This window comes from Plecotus auritus (genome assembly GCF_963455305.1).
Source record: "Plecotus auritus genome assembly, chromosome: 5".
Taxonomy (NCBI): Eukaryota; Metazoa; Chordata; class Mammalia; order Chiroptera; family Vespertilionidae; genus Plecotus; species Plecotus auritus.
In genome coordinates, this window is record NC_137776.1 from 50,074,134 (window position 1) to 50,093,208 (window position 19,075).

At 36.7% G+C, this 19,075-nt stretch overlaps 1 protein-coding gene across 1 annotated transcript in view; it reads right to left on the bottom strand.

The window, feature by feature from the left end:
- UBR3 (ubiquitin protein ligase E3 component n-recognin 3) overlaps positions 1–19,075 on the bottom strand; it is a 185,655-nt gene that overhangs the window by 25,916 nt on the left and 140,664 nt on the right. The window contains 4 exon segments of the mRNA XM_080667973.1: positions 1,825–1,927; positions 3,135–3,220; positions 10,751–10,887; positions 12,305–12,517. Coding sequence (XP_080524099.1) covers positions 1,825–1,927; positions 3,135–3,220; positions 10,751–10,887; positions 12,305–12,517 — 539 coding nt within the window.

The window sequence follows — 19,075 nt, forward strand, 5'->3', positions numbered from 1 at the left end:
AATTTGATGTTGAAGAAGTATTAAAAGTGAGAAAATAGGAAAAGATACTTCAATTCTTAAAAATCTAATGTTATAGATATAGAACAGATGACATTATTAGTACTAGAGGCCCGGTGCATGAAAATTCATGCACTGGAGGGGGGTCCCTCAGCCCGGCATGCCCCCTCTCACAGTCTGGGAGCCCTCAGGAGCAGGAGGCGACCTGGCGATCAGGGGAAGGCGAAGTCTGCATCACACCTCTGCTGCTGCCACTGCCAGCAGCAAAGCCTTGGCCGGCCCTGGTTACCTGAGCCTCAGGTGGCCCTGGGCGGCTGGGTAGCTGCCATCCGAGGCTTGCCTGTGCCACGGGCCCACCCTAGGCAGCGGGGCAGCCAACATCCGAGGCTTGCCTGAGCCTCCAGCTGACCCTGGGTGGCTGGGGGGCAGAGGGCAGGTCTGGCCATACCGCCTGCCACGCCCCCTGCTGAGCTGAATGGACTGTGGGACTCCGGTGGCAGGTGCCTGCCACCCCCCCGGCAGGGCTGAAAGGACTGGGGGACTCCGGCAGGGCTGAGGGGCTGGGCGCCGTCATTTGTGGCTATGGGCACCGCCAGCTTTGTGATGGTGTGACGGTCAATTTGCATATTCCCTCTTTATTAAATAGGATTACAACTTAGTGAACTAATGAACCATAATGGAAATTCCTCAGATCTGTAGAGTAACAAACAGTTAAGAAGTTAGGCCTCCAAAATCAGAAAGTTTTGGATTCAAATACCAGTTCTATTCCTTAAAAGCTGTATGTCCCAAAAGAGTATGTTACTTAACTTTTCTAAGCCTCAGGTTCCTCGTATGTAAAAACTGGGATAACAATGGTAACTAGTGTATAGCATTATGGTGATGATAAAATGAGATTATACACACAAAGTACAAAAATGCCTTACCATGAAATAAGCACTAGATAAGTGTTCACAGCATTTACTACTATCCTAATGGGTATTTATCTTGGGGCTTAAAAAGAACACAACCCAGCAATCAATATTATGGAAAGCATAGTACCTATGTCTTTTCTTTCAATATATTTTTTTAAATCCTCATCTGAGGATATCCTTTCCATTAGTTTCTAGACAATCAACAGCATGTGCCTCCTGACACAACACAGTAAAAAGAACACATTACTTCTGTGGTATTTCTGCCAAAAGTTTATAGCCTGAATCTAACTACAAGGAAATATTAGACAAAAAAATTTGAGAAATTCTACAAAATAATTGGCCTAAGCCCTACAAAAAAGAAGTCATAAAATACAAAGAAAAAGTCAGGAACAATTTCAGATTAAAGGAAACTAAAGAGACATGACAACTAAACACAAGCATGATTTTGAATTGTCTTTGCATTGCATTTGTATTTCCCAGGATATTACTGAAACAACTAGCAAAATCTGAATAGGTTCTGTATGAGGTAAGGGTCAACATTAATTGTTTCTCATATAAATAGTCAATTAACCAGCATCATTCACCATAAAGACTACGCTTCCCCCTCCTCAGAGCCATCTATACCCATAAATCCAATACCTAGTACAACAGAAGAAAGGTTTTTTAATATCACTATTTTGCAGCATCTAATGAAATATCAGATTTAGGCAAGAATCATCAGGGATTGCAAAAATCATTAGATGAAAGGCTGATGGGGAACTTTACAATGGAGAGATCAGACTTAGGCTACCTGAACCCACTGATCAATTCTGACATAAAAAGAGGCACAACCAGCTATTGTGTGCGTCCATTTGAATGTTTCATCTGCATTTTTCAAAAACAGTTTTAATTAACTTAATCTTTCAATAATACTTACTGCGAATTCATCTCTTCTAACTGAGTAAGCTTTCTCCAGGGATTAAACTCAGAATCAATGCTATAAAGCCGCATGTGCAAGGCTAATACATGGAACAGTTGATCTAAATAAAGAAAAGGTAATTAGAAAGTTTACAAAATTCTTCCAGAACAAAATTCAGACAAAATGTCTAATTCATAAAGAAATGTTTCCTATTCTTATAATTATAATTCACTAGGTTTAAGTACCAACTACTTCATGCTGTCTTTTAAACTAAACTCTGAAATATATCTAAATAATTTCAATTAGTGTCTGGACTGTCCTTATACTCAATCTTAACAAGAATGGTTCCTTTTCCTCATCTGTCATAGACCTACTTTTCCTGGGCTTAATGCTGCAGCTTTACAACATGTATTTCTCACTATTGTGGTCTCCTCCTAACCAAAATGTAATATTATCTTCAATACCCTACCCTGAATAATATGGACAATAACAGCCATATAAATCAGTTAGGTGAAGTTTTTTCTTTACCTAATATTTTCCCCAAAGTCTTTTTTAGGTTGAATTTTGACTTTATCTATCATCTTTTGATTCAACCTAAAGAAAAAAATAACAGCCCTGGTAGGTGTGGCTCAGTTGGTTGGAGCATCTTCCCATGCACTGATGGGTCTTGGGTTCGATTTCTGGTCAGGGCACATACCCAGGTTTCAAGTTCATGAAAAATCTACTTTAAGTTCCAAATGACACTTCTCTCAACTATACCCTTACAAAAAGTATTAAAGAATCATGCCACTTTACAATATAAAGAATATTCATAAATAAAAGCAAACATATATAACTTTAATGGGTTTTAACACATATATCAAAATACAACATAAATGCCTTCCTTAATTAACAGTAGCTATATACTAGAAGAATATAGCTAGTAACTAGAGAAATAGGTAGTAACTATAGGTAGTAACTATAGGAATCTATAGGCAATACTAATTGTCATTATGAAAAGATTTTCTTAAATGTACACAATGAAAAAATTATTTTAAAGAACTCAGTTCAAGAACAATTTTTTATAGCTGAGAATAACATTGTTTGAGAACCAATGTAAAGCTGGTCAATTAGTATGACATTTATTTACTGAATAATCACAGTACAGAAAGAGCTAAATAGTCATATGATTTTTTTCTAAGTATAAGATTAACCATTTAAAGCATATAATCACTATTAAAATTGATTATATACAACATAAAAAGAATCTAAAAATACACCAAAAGATTACTTTGTCTTGCTTTCAAAAAAGACATAAATAGAAAATTTTAGCACCATTTAACACTTACTTAAACAAGACCTTTTGCCAGCTGTGCTTGCACCCCCTGAACACAAATTGCCTCCTCGATGTATTAATTCAAGTTCCAAATTGGTTCTGTAAATAAAGCATTATAATATATCTCAGTCATTAGGTTGAAGCAATATTTCTTAATTTGTCTTATTGATATGACTGAGTCAACCTAAACAATAAAGTTCAACTTTATTATTTGCAAAAGTATAATCTATGCAATATCAGTACAATTTTATTTCTGAAATAAAAAGGGGACGGCTTATTGTCCTTACTTATACAGCATATTCGTATTTATAACTGCAAAACTGCACATGTCACAATATAATTGTTCAAAATTTCAAATGTTGGCAAATACTTGAAACTAGTCCATAAGGAAAATAACTACAACACACTTCATAAACCTGCAAATGAATCTAAAAAAAGAATTTGTATTCCAACTGTTAGCCACTGAGTAGGTGGTTACTATCACACAACACACAAGGGCATACCAATTTTTCTATCAGAGAAATGGTTATCACTCATTGGAGCTTAGATGGTTCTAGAAATCAATACTAAGAAACAAAATCACTAACATAAAAGTGACTAGGAACAACATAATTAACAGCAGTCTCTTCTGTGGACATCTACAATTAGTTTTATTAAAATATATTGTGTAACTATTGATACTGCTAAACATCAGTATTATTATTCATATAGACCTGAAATTATAAAATACTTAGCAATTATCAGCTTACAAAATAGCAATAATTAGTAAATTGACATTTCAAAAATCAAACTGATGCAGAATCTAAAGATTCACTCAAAAATAGTAACAGTAAAATAGCAATTTTTGCCAAAATAATAAATAAAAATTCTGAGTCATAAACTGTGTATTTTTACTTCAACAGTATTAATAATCTTAAATATACCTTTATTTGCCACAACTAAAACTGAATGAAGTTGTTTATATCTTAGACATGCATTTGACTCTAATAGTGAGCTATCCCCCAGTCTTAAAAAAAAAAAAATTAGGCGGCCAAGTTTCAAGCTTACTCTTTGCAAATGAATTCAAGAAAAAATATTATGCTATTTAAAACAAACCATTTTGAATTAGTTCTGATTGTATTTTTGAACATGAATGTTTTGAAATGTTATTTTCATATATTTACTTAGAAATGCAAACTTTAAAATATTAATATTCCTAAGTCTGCACATTTGCCACCCATTTCTAAAGGAATGCTTTAATCCTCTCTACTTGTTGGGGGTGGGGGGGGGGGGCGGCAAACAGGGAAGGAAAGCAATTTAACATTGATAATGTTCCTGCTCAGAGCTCCATCTGGTTGCTGCTGATAAGGGAATCTGTGTGACAAGGAAATTTTCCACCCTTCAGGCGATTTGCATTGCTCACTGAACTTCTGAAAACCTACCAGCAAGGAAGCAGGGACAAGGATTTCATATTAGTGGACAGAAAGCCAGCGGAGACCAGCATGTTTTCCTTCATCAAGGGAACATAAATGAGATCAATACATTTTGTTTTCACAAATCTTCTGTTGCCTAATCTGTAGGAAAAAATTAATGGCTATATTCTCTTATAAAAACTAAGATTTCCTAGACAGTACTTTTAAAGAGCTAACCAGAACATGAGCAATTCTTACATTTGAATGTCAGAACTAGAATGTCAACTTTGATTTCAGTGTATTTTGCAAAAATATTCATTAAAATATAAATACAGGAACAATTATGTTTATTCAACCATCAAATAAGATACTTTAAAGGATGACAAACATGTTATTAGGAATTTTATTTTATTTTGACAGAAAACTACTAAATGTACTTAATTATTTCATATTATGGTAGGACAATCTCCTACACAACATTCTTTATGAGTTAAAAAAACAAATACTACCTACCTACCCAAAGGGTTAGTATTCATGTAATAATTTCTAAAACTTTAAAAATCAAAGTCAGAGGCCCTAACCATCAGCTTTTTCTTATTTCATTTATAACAAAATTTGTCCTTTAATTTCAGACTTACAAGAAAAGAGACACAAATGCATTTTGTTCCCCATGTCTAATCTTCCCTCACTGTTGAAAATCACCACACAATAGTGCTGGTAGCAGGAATTTTCTGACCATTCCAACAATTTCTTCTTTGCTGCCCTCAGAAAATCTCCCAAGGCTTTAGCATACAAATAAAATTATAAAAACAAAAAGATACTCATTGTCCTATTAAAAAAAAAAAGTTCTATTGTAACCAAGACAGAAACCAAGATGGCGGCATAGGTAAACACCTAAACTGCTGCCTCACACAACAATATCAAAACTACAACTAAAAGACAAAACGGACACCATCCAGAACCACAGGAAAGCTGGCTGAGTGGAAACTCTACAACTAGAAGGAAAGAGAAAAGCACATTGAGACTCAGAGGAGCTGCAAAAGGCTGAGGTACGGAGACTCGCACGCAGAGAGGACGGGCAGCTGCGTGCACAGGCGGCTGAGTGCGTGGCTGGCTTTCTAAAGCGGGAGGGAGAAGGAAGCTCCCAACTGCACTGAACTCCAGTCCCGGGCGAGACACTGGGAAACCAGACTCATTCGGGGGAAATCTGGACTGTCAGGAAAAGAGAAAGCACACTGAGACTCGGGAGCTGCGGAAGGCAGAGGTCCGGAGGCGCACCCGCACAGAGAGGATTGACTGCTGAATGAATGGGAGGCTGAGTGTGCGGCTGGCTTTCTAAAGCAGGAGGGAGACAGAAGCTCCCGACTGCGCTGAACTCCAGTTCCGGGCAACTTTCTGGGAACCCCTACTCATTCGGGGAGAAACTCGACTGTCTGGCACTAGGCGAAACTCAAGGGTGGCTTTCTCTCGGAGGTGCTTGTAGTGATTACCGAGGGACACTGAGATACAGGGGCCTCATAGGGCAGGGCTGACGGGAAACCAAGGCTGTCTGCTCCGCCCAGAAACTCTGCCCCATCCAAGCTGAACACAGAGGCTTTTGCAATTTTGCAAGTCTTGTCTCATAAGAGTGTCTCCATCACAGAAGTTTTCCCAGCGTAGACAGAGCTGATCGTCACAGCCAATTGGCCTGGAGGTCAATTCCTCCCAGTGATACCAATAACAATCAAGACTTAACTACAACAAGGCTGAGCACACAGTCCACAAAGGGGTGCACCAAGAGTGTCCACCTCAGGTAACTGGGGAGGCTGAGCCACTGTGATCTAGAGGACACCTACCACACAAAGCTACTCTACCAACTCAGGGAAGCAGCAAAAATGCAGAGACAAAGAAACAGATCACAAATGAAAGAAATGGAGGAAAACAAATGACTGTATATAGAGTTCAAAACCACGGTTATAAGGTTTTTGAAGAATTTCCTAGAAAAGGCCGATAAATTTAGTGAGACCCTCGAGGATATGAAAAAGGACCAACTAGAAATTAAACATACACTAGACTGAAATAAAAAATATTATACAGAGACCTAACAGCAGACTAGAGGACCGCAAGAATCAAGTCAAAGATTTGAAATACAAAGAAGCAAAAAACACTTAGCCGGAAAAGCAAAAACAAAAAAGAATCCAAAAATATGAAGATAGTGTAAGGAGCCTGTGGGACAACTTAAAGCGTACCAATATCAGAATTATGGGGGTGCCAGAAGAAGACAGAGAGCAAGATACTGAAAACCTATTTGAAGAAATAATGACCGAAAACTTCCCCCATCTGGTGAAAGAAATAGACTTACAAGTCCACGAAGCGCATAGAACCCCAAACAAAAGGAATCCAAAGAGGACCACACCAAGACACATCATAATTAAAATGCCAAGAGCAAAAGACAAAGAGAGAATATTAAAAGCAGCAAGAGAAAAACAGTTAGTTACCTACAAGGGAGCACCCATACGACTGTCAGCTGATTTCTCAACAGAAACTATGCAGGCCAGATGGGAGGGGCAAGAAATATTCAAAGTGATGAATAGCAAGAACCTACAACCAAGATTACTCTACCCAGCAAAGCTATCATTCAGAATTGAAGGGCAGATGAAGAGCTTCACAGATAAGAAAAAGCTAAAGGAATTCATCACCACCAAACCAGTATTATATGAAATGCTGAAAGGTATTCTTTAAGAAGAGGAAGAAGAAGAAAAAGGTAAAGATAAAAATTAGGAACAACAAATACATATCTATCAACAAGTGAATCTAAAAATCAAGTGAATAAAAAAAAATCTGATGAACAGAATAAACTGGTGAATATAATAGAATCAGGGGCATAGAAAGGGAGTGGACTGACAATTCTCGGGGGATAGGGGTGTGGGGGGTGCGGGAAGAGACTGGACAAAAATAGTACACCCATGGATGAGGACAGTGGGGGTGGGGGGATAAGGGCAGAGGGTGGGGTGGGAACCAGGTAGAGGGGAGCTATGAGGGAAAAAAGAACAATTCTAATAATCTGAACAATAAAGATTTATTAAATTTTTAAAAAAAGTTCTAAAACAATGATTAAGGGAAACAGTTTTACAGGCTAGTTACCCTCTAGAAATATATTGTTTCTAAACATCAAAAAATTTAAGTACCCCAAAGAGCAAACAAAATTACGTAATCAGCAGGAAGAAATTCAGTTCTGGAAAACAGGTTGTAGTCCACTCCAAATTACTAATGTCAAATAAATAAACTTGTAAGTTCTAATAAACTATACATTTAAGAATCACAATGTTTGATTCAAAAGTAATTCAAATTAAGCTTACTTCTAAATATTTTGCTTAAATATCTAAGCATTTTAGATATTAATATGTTAATGCCTACTTTTTAGGCATAAAAATAATCATAATCTATAATCTTAAGTATTTATGACATAAGGTTATATGCTAGGCATAAGATAATTATGAAGAATCTGGTTGGTTTCCTACCTTGATAAAATTATATCCTATTCAAATAGGATTTAAAATACTTTTTTCTTTCAATTCATGTTTTTGTTTTCTGAGTCAATTTGGTTTTTGTTTGGTTGTTTGCTTTCTTTTTAACGACTAAATAAAACTTAGAGAAGGCATGCAATTTTTCTGTGAAAACTTGACAATGACCTAGGTAATTTTAACCAAAAGAAAATGAGGTTTTTAAGGATTATATACTTTCTCTTTCAATCTTTATTTTGCAGCTTTAGAGTTTATCATTAAAGATCAGAGAAGGGTGGGAAGAGGGAAGAGCATATTTTCTCTACATATATACCCTTATTAGTAAATTTGACATTTGTTCCTGCTTCTCTATAAAAGAGAAAAACTGAAATTTGTGTATTTTAAAAGTCTCCTGAGTTAGCACGCTTTATTCTGCAAGTTACTTATATATTTAAACCACAAATAGGAATCTAAAATTTTACTATACTAAATGTAAATCAAATTATTGGATTTATCATACTATAGAAAAATTCCATATATAGATCATGCCCTTTCAAACAGGATTTTCTTATAAGTCAAATCAAAGGCATAATAATTGTTTGTGTGTGTGTGTGTGTGTGTGTGTGTGTGTGTAAGAGAGAGAGAGAGAGAGAGAGAGAGAGAGAGAGAGAGAGAGAATATGTATGTTTGCATAACGACATTTCGGTCAACACATACACCACAGTAATACCATAACGTTATAATGGAGCTAAAAAATTTCTATCACCTAGTGATGTCATAGTCATCCTAACATCCTAGCACAACACATTACTCACGTGTTTGTGGTGATGCTAGTGTAAACAAATCTGCCAAGTTGCCAATCGTATAAAAGCATAACACATACAATTATGGATAGTACATAATACTTGACAATGATAAATGACTATGTTACTGGTTTATGTATTTACTATACTGCATTTTTATCATTATTTTAGAGTGTACTCTTTATAAAATGTGTTACACTGGTAGCCACCTCATATATCTCATGTTCATCGCATCTGTTTATTGCATTATTTTCCTGTGATTGATTTAATCTTGTGTTTGTACAGTAACATGCTGTACAGGCTTATAGCCTGGAAGCAATAGGCTATATCACAAAGTCTCGGTATGTAGAGGAGGCTATGCCATCTAGGTTTATTAAGTACATTCTATAATCTTTGCACAACAACAAAATCGCCTATTAACACATTTTTCAGAACATATGCCTATCATTAAGTAGCACAGGACTACCTATGTGTACACACACACACACACATACACACACACACACCATAACTGAGTTGGTCTACATTCATCCCAATCTTCTATAGCATTATTACCACAATATAGTACAGGAGTTTTGTAGAACCTTGAAACCATGGAAAATTAAATTATATTCAATTTAGTTTTCACATAAAGCATATTTTACTGCAAGTATGCAATTGGTAACTCTCCAGAGACAAATGTTAAATTAACTATTATAGCTTCCCCCAAAGCATTCTGGATAAATAATAAGTCAGGAATGTGCAGGCTAGAAAGTTACTTCCCAGTCCATTAGATCCTTTTACATCAATCTGTGTCCAGCATTTGCATTCTTAAACCAAAGACTAACGTTTCCTTATCTTGAGCTCTAACTTGCTTGCAGCAATTTTCCTGAATCTGGTTCCATTTTTCCTGGGTTCTAAAGACTACATATAATTCATTTATCCTTTTGTTATCTTCTGGTCCAGGAATGGGGCAAAGACAATGGCCATGATAAACTGCATGCATATATGACCTAAAAAAAGCTGAATGCAGGAGAAGAAAAAGGAGGACTGGAACTGAAAGAACACTAGACCAAGACTCAAGAGACCAGAGTTCTAGTCCTACTCCTGCCACTAATTTGCTGCATGACTTCCAGTCACATTTTCTCTCTAAATGTTGCCTATGACAACACTACTTGGACAAAATATGAAGCTTCTAGAGCCATCCAGGGGTCTACAAATCAGTTCTGGCAGAGTGAGTTTACAAGTTCCTAATTTGTCCAGTTTCTTCCCTATTTCCTTCTTTTATGGTTCTCTGTTTTCATTCTATTAAGTTTTCTAAAATTCCTATTTGGAACTATTTCTTAGGCAATGAACATCTACTCAGTCGATTAGACTAATCCTACCTAATCTGAAAGATGAGAGTTATTTGCCTCTGTTTTCTTGAGACCACTGCTAGCTACTAATAGAGGCTTAGGATCTGCCTGATCTCATGCTTCTCTCCCTCACCTGTTTTTCAAAACCAACTATTGTCTTCTAGGATATTATTAGATCTTTCACTAGTTCAGAACAAACAAAATAAGTTCTTCTAACTGTTCTTATTTTTTTAAATAAATACTGTTCAACATGTTACAGTTTTAATTCTCAATATTATCACTTTTTGACAACTTAAATAGTGATTTAACACCACCTTTCATATATAATATTCATATGCTTTGAGGTAGATATCTGTCTCAAAATGTTAACAATATACTTTTCCCACATATCCTATAATGCTTAATAACACTTAACTCAATATTACACTAAAATAAACTCTTCAGAAAATGAAGGAAAAGTGTACTTTTATAGTCATTCTAGGAGATTCTAAAATTAGCCATAATTTCAACAAGCATTAAAAAAAAATCCTTTCTTCAAATAAATATGAATGACAACAAATGAAATAAATCCAACTAAAAATAATAAGTAAATATAAAAGTATATACTGCATATACCTACCTAGCAACAGAATACATAAAGAGAAAATCATTGTCTGGTGAACCTGGGGTCTTGCTATAGTCTCTATATTTCTTCTGAGTAGTATTTTTGATATCTTTCATTACAGATTCCATTTCTTTACTTAAGTTAGTTTCAGACTGTAAAAAATACAAACAAACAAATAAAGTTTATTTATATTCATTTTCTCTAATAATAGTCTAATACTATTGTTTATCATATGAACATACTAGAAAATTAAAGTTAAAAAGTACATTATCTATTATAAATGTATGTAGTACACAAAGATAAAACAGATCAAGAAATATTTTCTCTTTTTAGGGATATTTTATCCTAATTCTATATTGTGACTGGTAATCCAACCACACAAACTATATTCTAAACAAATGAGTGGATGTCATTAAAATAATATTTTACAACAGTTCCCATGTTTATAAAAAACCTGATTTTCATTTTCAAAGACTAATATTGATGCCCCTTACTTTAAGCATACTATAAACACACACAAATTTAGAAGTACCAAAGGAAAAAACCACAAAGACTCTAAAATTAGTCTTCAACTGAGAAAAGGAACTGCTAGGAGATGATTCTGAGTAGTTTTAAACTATGAATTTCTGTTTCAAAAGTTTTCATAAGTTTACTGCAAAACCAGCCATAGCTGTCACTTCTCTCAAGAACTATGTCATAGCCCAGGCTAATGTGGCCCAGTTGGTTGGAGCGTCATCCCGTACACCAAAAGGTTGCAGGTTCAATTCCCAATGAGGGCACATACTTAGGTTGCAGGTTCGATCCTGGTGGGGAGCACACGGAAGGCAACTGATCGATGTTTCTCCCTCTCTCTCCCACATATCCTAAAATCAATAAAAACATATCCTCAGCTGAGGATTAACTTTTTTTAAAAAGAACCATATCACAAACCTATAATAAGGTGAAATACTTAAGAGTTTAAATCAAATAAATAAATCCTACTGGATAGGATAAAAGATGGATTCACTTAGAACAAATCACACAGTAAAACAGATCTGACTTATGGTGAATTCAATCAAGTATACAATATTTCATCTCTTTAATATACATACACACACACACAAATGTCTATGTAAATCTATAATTACACATATATAAAGTGTGTGTGTGTGTGTGTGTGTGTGTGTGTGTCTACATATATCTTAATCCTAAAATACCTAATGGGCATAATTTTAAATGATTAGACTGTGCTTAACATTGCAAGATACATAGATATAATTTATTTATTTGGGTGGCTTTGTTTTTAAATATTTCAATATCTTAAAAAAGTTTAACCATATCTAAGCTTATAGGATTTCATGATCTGGAAGACATATATTAAAACTATAACAATTTAAACTAAGGAAAAGTATAGCCTTTGCTAATAACTTGTTCTATTATTCTCATTTTTATTTTTAATAACCACAAATAAGAGAAAAGCTTCTAAAAGCAATTTCTATTAAATGTATAAAGGCCCAGAATAATTTAAAAACAAAACAAATATAAAAGCTAAAAAGCAGAGCTGAGTTAACCAGGATATTTCTGCCTTACACTGATGCTTACTGGGAAAGCTCCCGGCCGTCCCTGCAGCTCCTCCACTTCCTTTATGAGATCTTGTATGCTTTTGTTACTAGGACGTTGCCAAAGGTTATTTTCCATATTGCTTCCAGGATAACAAGGAAGAACACTGTTCGCAAACTGCCTGCAGAGAGGACAGGTGAATTCTCCTTTGTCCACTGAGAATCCCTGAAGAACCTGGTCATTCTAAAAGATGAAATAAACATACAGATGTATGATGCACACCTTTATATAAAACAAAATTACACCACTACATTTTATAGTAAATAAATGAAACATACAAAATAAGACATCTCTAATATATGCCATAAAAACATAAACAAAATCTCTCATTTAACTGTTGAAGCTTATCAAATCACCTCTCACATCATGGCAATCATGCAATAGTTGCCATCACCAATAAACTCCTTAAGTACCCTACTCTTCTCTCAGAATTGAAACATTTAAATAATGACAAAAATCACTCTGAAATGTGGATTTAAGATAAAGAATAACTGAAAAAGCAGGCCACATTAAAGTGGATCACCTTCTTCTTACCCCTTACCCTGCTTTCATAATCTGTAAGAGACTACTGAGAAGATTCTCCAAGTGCCCATGTAGGTAAGATAGACAGCTTTCGAGCATAAATTAAGCCCAAAAAATGTGATGTGTCTTGTGTCTTAACTGCTGAACACAACTGACTGGACTTTACACAGTAGATCTGTTTAGGTTTCATGGATAGGAAAAAAATTTAGAGTATTCAGAACATAAGTGTGAAAGGAGGGGAATTAACTCCTTCCTTCCGATGTTTCTGATAGAAAGAGGAGGAAAAAGCAGAATTTTTGAAGCAAAGACACATAATGCACATATGCCTAGGAGGAAGCTCTTGCTCAAGAGACTGCAATACATGCTAACTAACCAGATGACTTAAGACAGAAATTCAGGCTGATATATTTGTTCCTTTCTTTTGCCTGACACCATCCCACTTCTATTTTGTTCTTGTAGGCCATTGCTGTTGTGTAGTCCTAACTGTTATATATCTTTTCCCAGTAGTCTCTCTCTTATTCTGTTAACTAGAATAATGCTTTATCTCAAAATATGTTTTTAATACATTATGTATATGTATGAATACTACAATATGACCATTATTACTAATAAGACAAAAATGAGAAAACAGGATTAAGGAAAAGAAAATAAATTTATTTGCATATAGTTAATAAGGTAGTTAATGACAATGTCAGAATGAACTTAGGTTTCCCCACTCTTAATTTAGTGCTAATTTCACTACACTAGGATCTCAAATACTTGGACTAACAGAACTAATTTTTTTTTTTTACTTTTGACATTTATTTTTAAATACAATTCTATAAACACTTATTAAATTCTATCATGTGTCGCCGAAACTGGTTTGGCTCAGTGGATAGAGCGTCAGCCTGCGGACTGAAAGGTCCCAGGTTCGATTCCGGTCAAGGGCACGTACCTGGGTTGTGGGCACATCCCCAGTAGGGGGTGTGCAGGAGGCAGCTGATCGATGTTTCTCTCTCATCGATGTTTCTAACTCTCTATCCCTCTCCCTTCCTCTCTGTAAAAATATCAATAAAATATATTTTAAAAAAAATAAAAAATAAATTCTATCATGTGTCAAGTAATGGCATAAAGAGTTAAGATACATCTTCACTTAAGATACAAACAATTTAAAAGCAAACAGAAACAGCTAGATTATAATAATAATGTGATAAATGCAACAAAGAAGGCTTTCCAGAGAAGACTTGTGAGCTAAGTTTTAAAGATACAAAAAAAAGAGTATACTACAAGGTTGGGGCAAGGGACCTGATCATTGAAGGATATTCTGTGATAAGCTTCCCTATATCCTTAATTTTAAAGAATGCTAGGTCTACCTCCTTACCGTGATTGAAACTCAATTCTTTCCTAAAGCCTCCCCAGAAGCCCTCTTAATTAGGCACTGCTCATTCTCCTACATCCCTCACATCTCAGCATCCTTCTCATCTCCAGTAATGGCTCGAGATAATTATTCTTGCATTCTCCTGTCTTTGTGGCTCATGTCATTTAACAATACCATTCTTTCCTTCCCTTTTACTGGTCTCCACTGCCTTCATTAACATAAGGACTTTGGTACCTAGATCAGCTTTCCTCATCACTCCAAGTCCTACCATCCTCCTATGCAACTTCAGTGTGTACGTGGACAACCCATCTTACTTACATCTGAGTTCTTCAACTACTTGGCCTAATCGGCTCCTATGGCTTTGACCTCCACTCTAACACCAGTACCTGTTACCATGACCACATCCTTGTTCTGTAATGGCCCAAAATTATCCATATCTGAAAATACTAAATTCATACGTCTTACTTTCTGACTGCCAACTCCTGTCTCCTTTAGTTCCTCCTTTTTTGTCCCAGTTTATCAGGCCATTCCTATCCTGCCCATACACCATGATCTGCCACTTCAAAAACTCTCAAGTCAATACTCCTCATTCCCCTCCATATGTCCTTTCATCACACATACCTAACATTCATACAAGATTAATCCAGTGTATGACTTCTCCAATTCTGCATCAAACTGAATGCTGTTAGGGAAAACTGAAGTAATTTCTTCCTCAGTTTCCAATTTCAGTGGAACCCTGAATACTGCATGGCAATCTTTCTCCAACATCCTATGAAGCACTCTCTCACCCAATTCCAAAGTGGTTTTTCAAAACCACCTCTTCACTTGTAACGTCCCTTCATCTACCCCAGCTTTGTCCCCTGTACTCTAGGCACATAAAGCCACACCTCCTGACTTAGAAAGAAGAGAGTCATGGCAGCTCCTTCAGCTTTCTGACTTCTTCCACCCCGAATATGGAACTAATAAATCCTATCAGTCCTTCCATCCACTTTCTTCCTTTATCCCCTTTGCTAATATCTCCTAATTACACTACTGTCAGTATGATCTACCTAATGTTAGATTATTCCCAATCACAATCTTTCAATGATCACCATTATCTTTCACCTTGATTCCTTACTCTCTTATGCTGCACATGCAATCTCTCAGAAGACCATATATATTCTTTCTATATATATATTATATATTTTCTATATATTTCAAAAATCTAACCTCTTCTCCATCTCAACTGCCATGACCAAGCCCAAGCAGCCATCATCTCTTGCCTCCTAAATGATATCACCACATATTTTCTAATTCTCCTGCAATCCTACAACTATCCCCTGCAAACACAACTACCACAATAAACTTTCTGAGCATGTCATATATCTGCTTAAAAGTCTTTAATGGCTTTAATGTATCTCTGGAAGGAATCTGTCTAGAGTCCAAAATCCTTACATGGACCTTTACAATATGACCCATGACTACTTCTCCCATCTTATCTCTCATCATTCAAGAACCTTACTTCATCAAATGTTCTAGCACTTTGGCAGATGTTCCAATAAGACCCTATATACATTTCATAATACTTAGTACATATATTGCAACTGTTTATTTCTGTCTCACACAATGTATAGTAAACTCCTTGAGAGAAACTGTGTCTTATTCACTGTTGCATCCCAAAAATCTATCACAGTATCTGGAACACTACAGGATTTGAATAAATATTTGTTGAATGAACAATTGAATAAAGAGGTATGAAAAAGGCAGAATGTACTTACAGAGCTATTAATTAGCTTATTAGTGCTGAGTTGATGGAAGATAAAGCTAAAGCAACAGGCAAGCCTAGATCATGGAGTGCCTTGAGTGCCATTCAGAGAAGAATAAACTTTATCCCATCAGGAATAAGTCAGTAAAGGGTCTTTAGGCCATATGTCCTCAAATTTACATTTTAGAAAGATCAATATAGTGATTAAAGTAGACTTGGAGTAAGGAACTTGATAAGGAAGCAATTGCAATAGTCAATAGATGAGGGCATATACAAAAAAGTAGAAGTGGGAACAATAAAGACAGAATATAGTCAAATGAGATTTTAGAAGGCAGAATCAATAGAATTTGGTAATGACGGAATGTGAGAGATAAGGAATAGGAAAGGAAAAAAAGAAATCCACTGCTTCTGAGTTAGGAATCTAAGAATAGACCTATCTAGCTTTTAAGAAGTTAAGCTGAGAGGGAGAAACCAAGATGGCAGCATAGGTAAACACCTAAACAGCTGCCTCACAAAACAATTTCAAAACTACAACTAAAAGACAAAACGGACATCATCCAGAACCACAGGAAGGCTGGCTGAATGGAAATTCTACAACTAGAAGGAAAGAGAAAAGCACACTGAGACTCAGAGGAGCTGAAGGAGGCAGAGGTACTGAGATACGCGCGGAGTGGGCGGGCAACTGAGTACGCGGCTGGCTTTCTCGAACGGGAGGGAGACAAAAGCTCCCAACTGCACTGAACTCCAGTTCCAGGCAAGACTCTGGGGACCCAGACTCATTCGGGGAGAAACTGGACTGTCTGGCAGCAGGCGGAACTCGAGGGCAGCTTTCTCTCAGAGGTGCTTGCAGTGATTACCACGGGACACTGAGATACAGGGGCCTATTAGGGTAGGGCTGACAGGAAACCAATGCTGTCTGCTCTGCCCGGAAACTCTGCCCCATCCAAGCTGAACACAGAGGCTTTTGCAAGTTTTGTCTCATAAGGGTGTCTCCAGCACAGAAATTCTCCCAGCGTAGACACAGCTGATCCTCACAGCCAATTGGCCTGGAGGTCAATTCCTCCCAGTGATACCAACACAATCAAGGCTTAACTACAACAAGACTGTGCACACAGCCCACAAAGGGGTGCACTAAGAGTATACACCACAGGTAACTGGGGAGGCTGAGCCACTGGGCCCTATAGGACACCTAGCACACAAAGCTACTCTATCAACTCAGGGAAGCAGCCAAAATGCAGAGACAAAGAAACAGGTCACAAATGAAAGAAATGGAGGAAAGCCAATGACTGGATATAGAATTCAAAACCACGGTTATGAGGTTTTTCAAGAATTTCCTAGAAAAGGCCGATAAATTTAGCGAGACCCTCGAGAATATGAAAAAGGACCAACTAGAAATCAAGCATACACTGACTGAAATAAAAAATATTATACAGAGACCTAACAGCAGACTAGAGGATCGCAAGAATCAAGTCAAAGATTTGAAATACAAAGAAGCAAAAAACACTCAGCCGGAAAAGCAAAAAGAAAAAAGAATCCAAAAATATGAAGAGAGTGTAAAGAGTCTCTGGGACAACTTCAAGCATACCAACATCAGAATTATGGGGGTGTCAGAAGAAGAGAGAGAGCAAGATACTGAAAACCTATTTGAAGAAATAATGACCGAAAACTTCCCCCACCTGGTGAAAGAAATAGACTTACAAGTCCAGGAAGCCCACAGAACCCCAAACAAAAGGAATCCAAAGAGGACCACACCAAGACACATCATAATTAAAATGCCAAGAGCAAAAGACAAAGAGAGAATATTAAAAGCAGCAAGAGAAAAACAGTTAGTTACCTACAAGGGAGCACCCATACGACTGTCAGCTGATTTCTCAACAGAAACTATGCAGGCTAGAAGGGAGTAGCAAGAAATATTCAAAGTGATGAATAGCAAGAACCTACAACCAAGATTACTCTACCCAGCAAAGCTATCATTCAGAATTGAAGGGCAGATAAAGAGCTTCACAGATAAGAAAAAGCTAAAGGAGTTCATCACCACCAAACCAGTATTATATGAAATGCTGAAAGGTACTCTTTAAGAAGAGGAAGAAGAAGAAAAAGGTAAAGATAAAAATTAGGAACAACAAATACATATCTATCAACAAGTGAATCTAAAAATCAAGTGAATAAAAAAAAATCTGATGAACAGAATAAACTGGTGAATATAATAGAATCAGGGGCATAGAAAGGGAGTGGACTGACAATTCTCAGGTGGAAAAGGGTGTGGGGGGTGCGGGAAGAGACTGGACAAAAATCGTACACCTATGGATGAGGACAGTGGGGTTGTGGGGGGAAGGGCAGAGGGTGGGGTGGGAACCGGGTGGAGGGGAGCTATGGGAGAAAAAAAGAGGAACAATTGTAATAATCTGAACAATAAAGATTTATTAAATTTAAAAAAATAATTAAAAAATTTTTTGCCGAAACTGGTTTGGCTCAGTGAATAGAGCGTCAGCCTGCGGACTGAAGGGTCCCGGGTTCAATTCCGGTCAAGGGCATGTACCTTGGTTGCGGGCACATCCCCAGTGGGAGGTGTGCAGGAGGCAGCTGATCGATGTTTCTCTCTCATCGATGTTTCTAGCTCTCTATCCCTCTTCCTTCCTCTCTATAAAATATCAATAAAATATATTTTAAAAAAAAATTTATTTAAAACAAAAAAAAGAAGTTAAGCTGAGAGAAAGATAAAGACTACAGCGACATGCCCGGCTGGTGTGGCTCAGTTGTTGAGCATTGACCTATGAACCAGGAGGTCATGGTTCGATTCCTGGTCAGGACACATGCCCAGGTTTGTGGGTTCAATCCCCAGTAGGGGGCGTGCAGGAGGCAGCCAATCAATGATCCTCTCTCATCATTGATGTTTTTTTCTCTCTCTCCTTCTCCCTTCCTCTCTGAAATCAATAAAAATAAAAAATTTTTAAAAAAGACTACAGCTACAGGAAAATACAAGGTCAAGGGAAGAAATTTTAAATAGCAGACTTTGGTGTCCTTATTAACTGAAAAGAAGGGACAGACCAGGCAAAAAAAAAACTAAAGATACAGAAGAAAAAGAGGTTACTTACTGATAAACCAAAGCCCCTGTGGT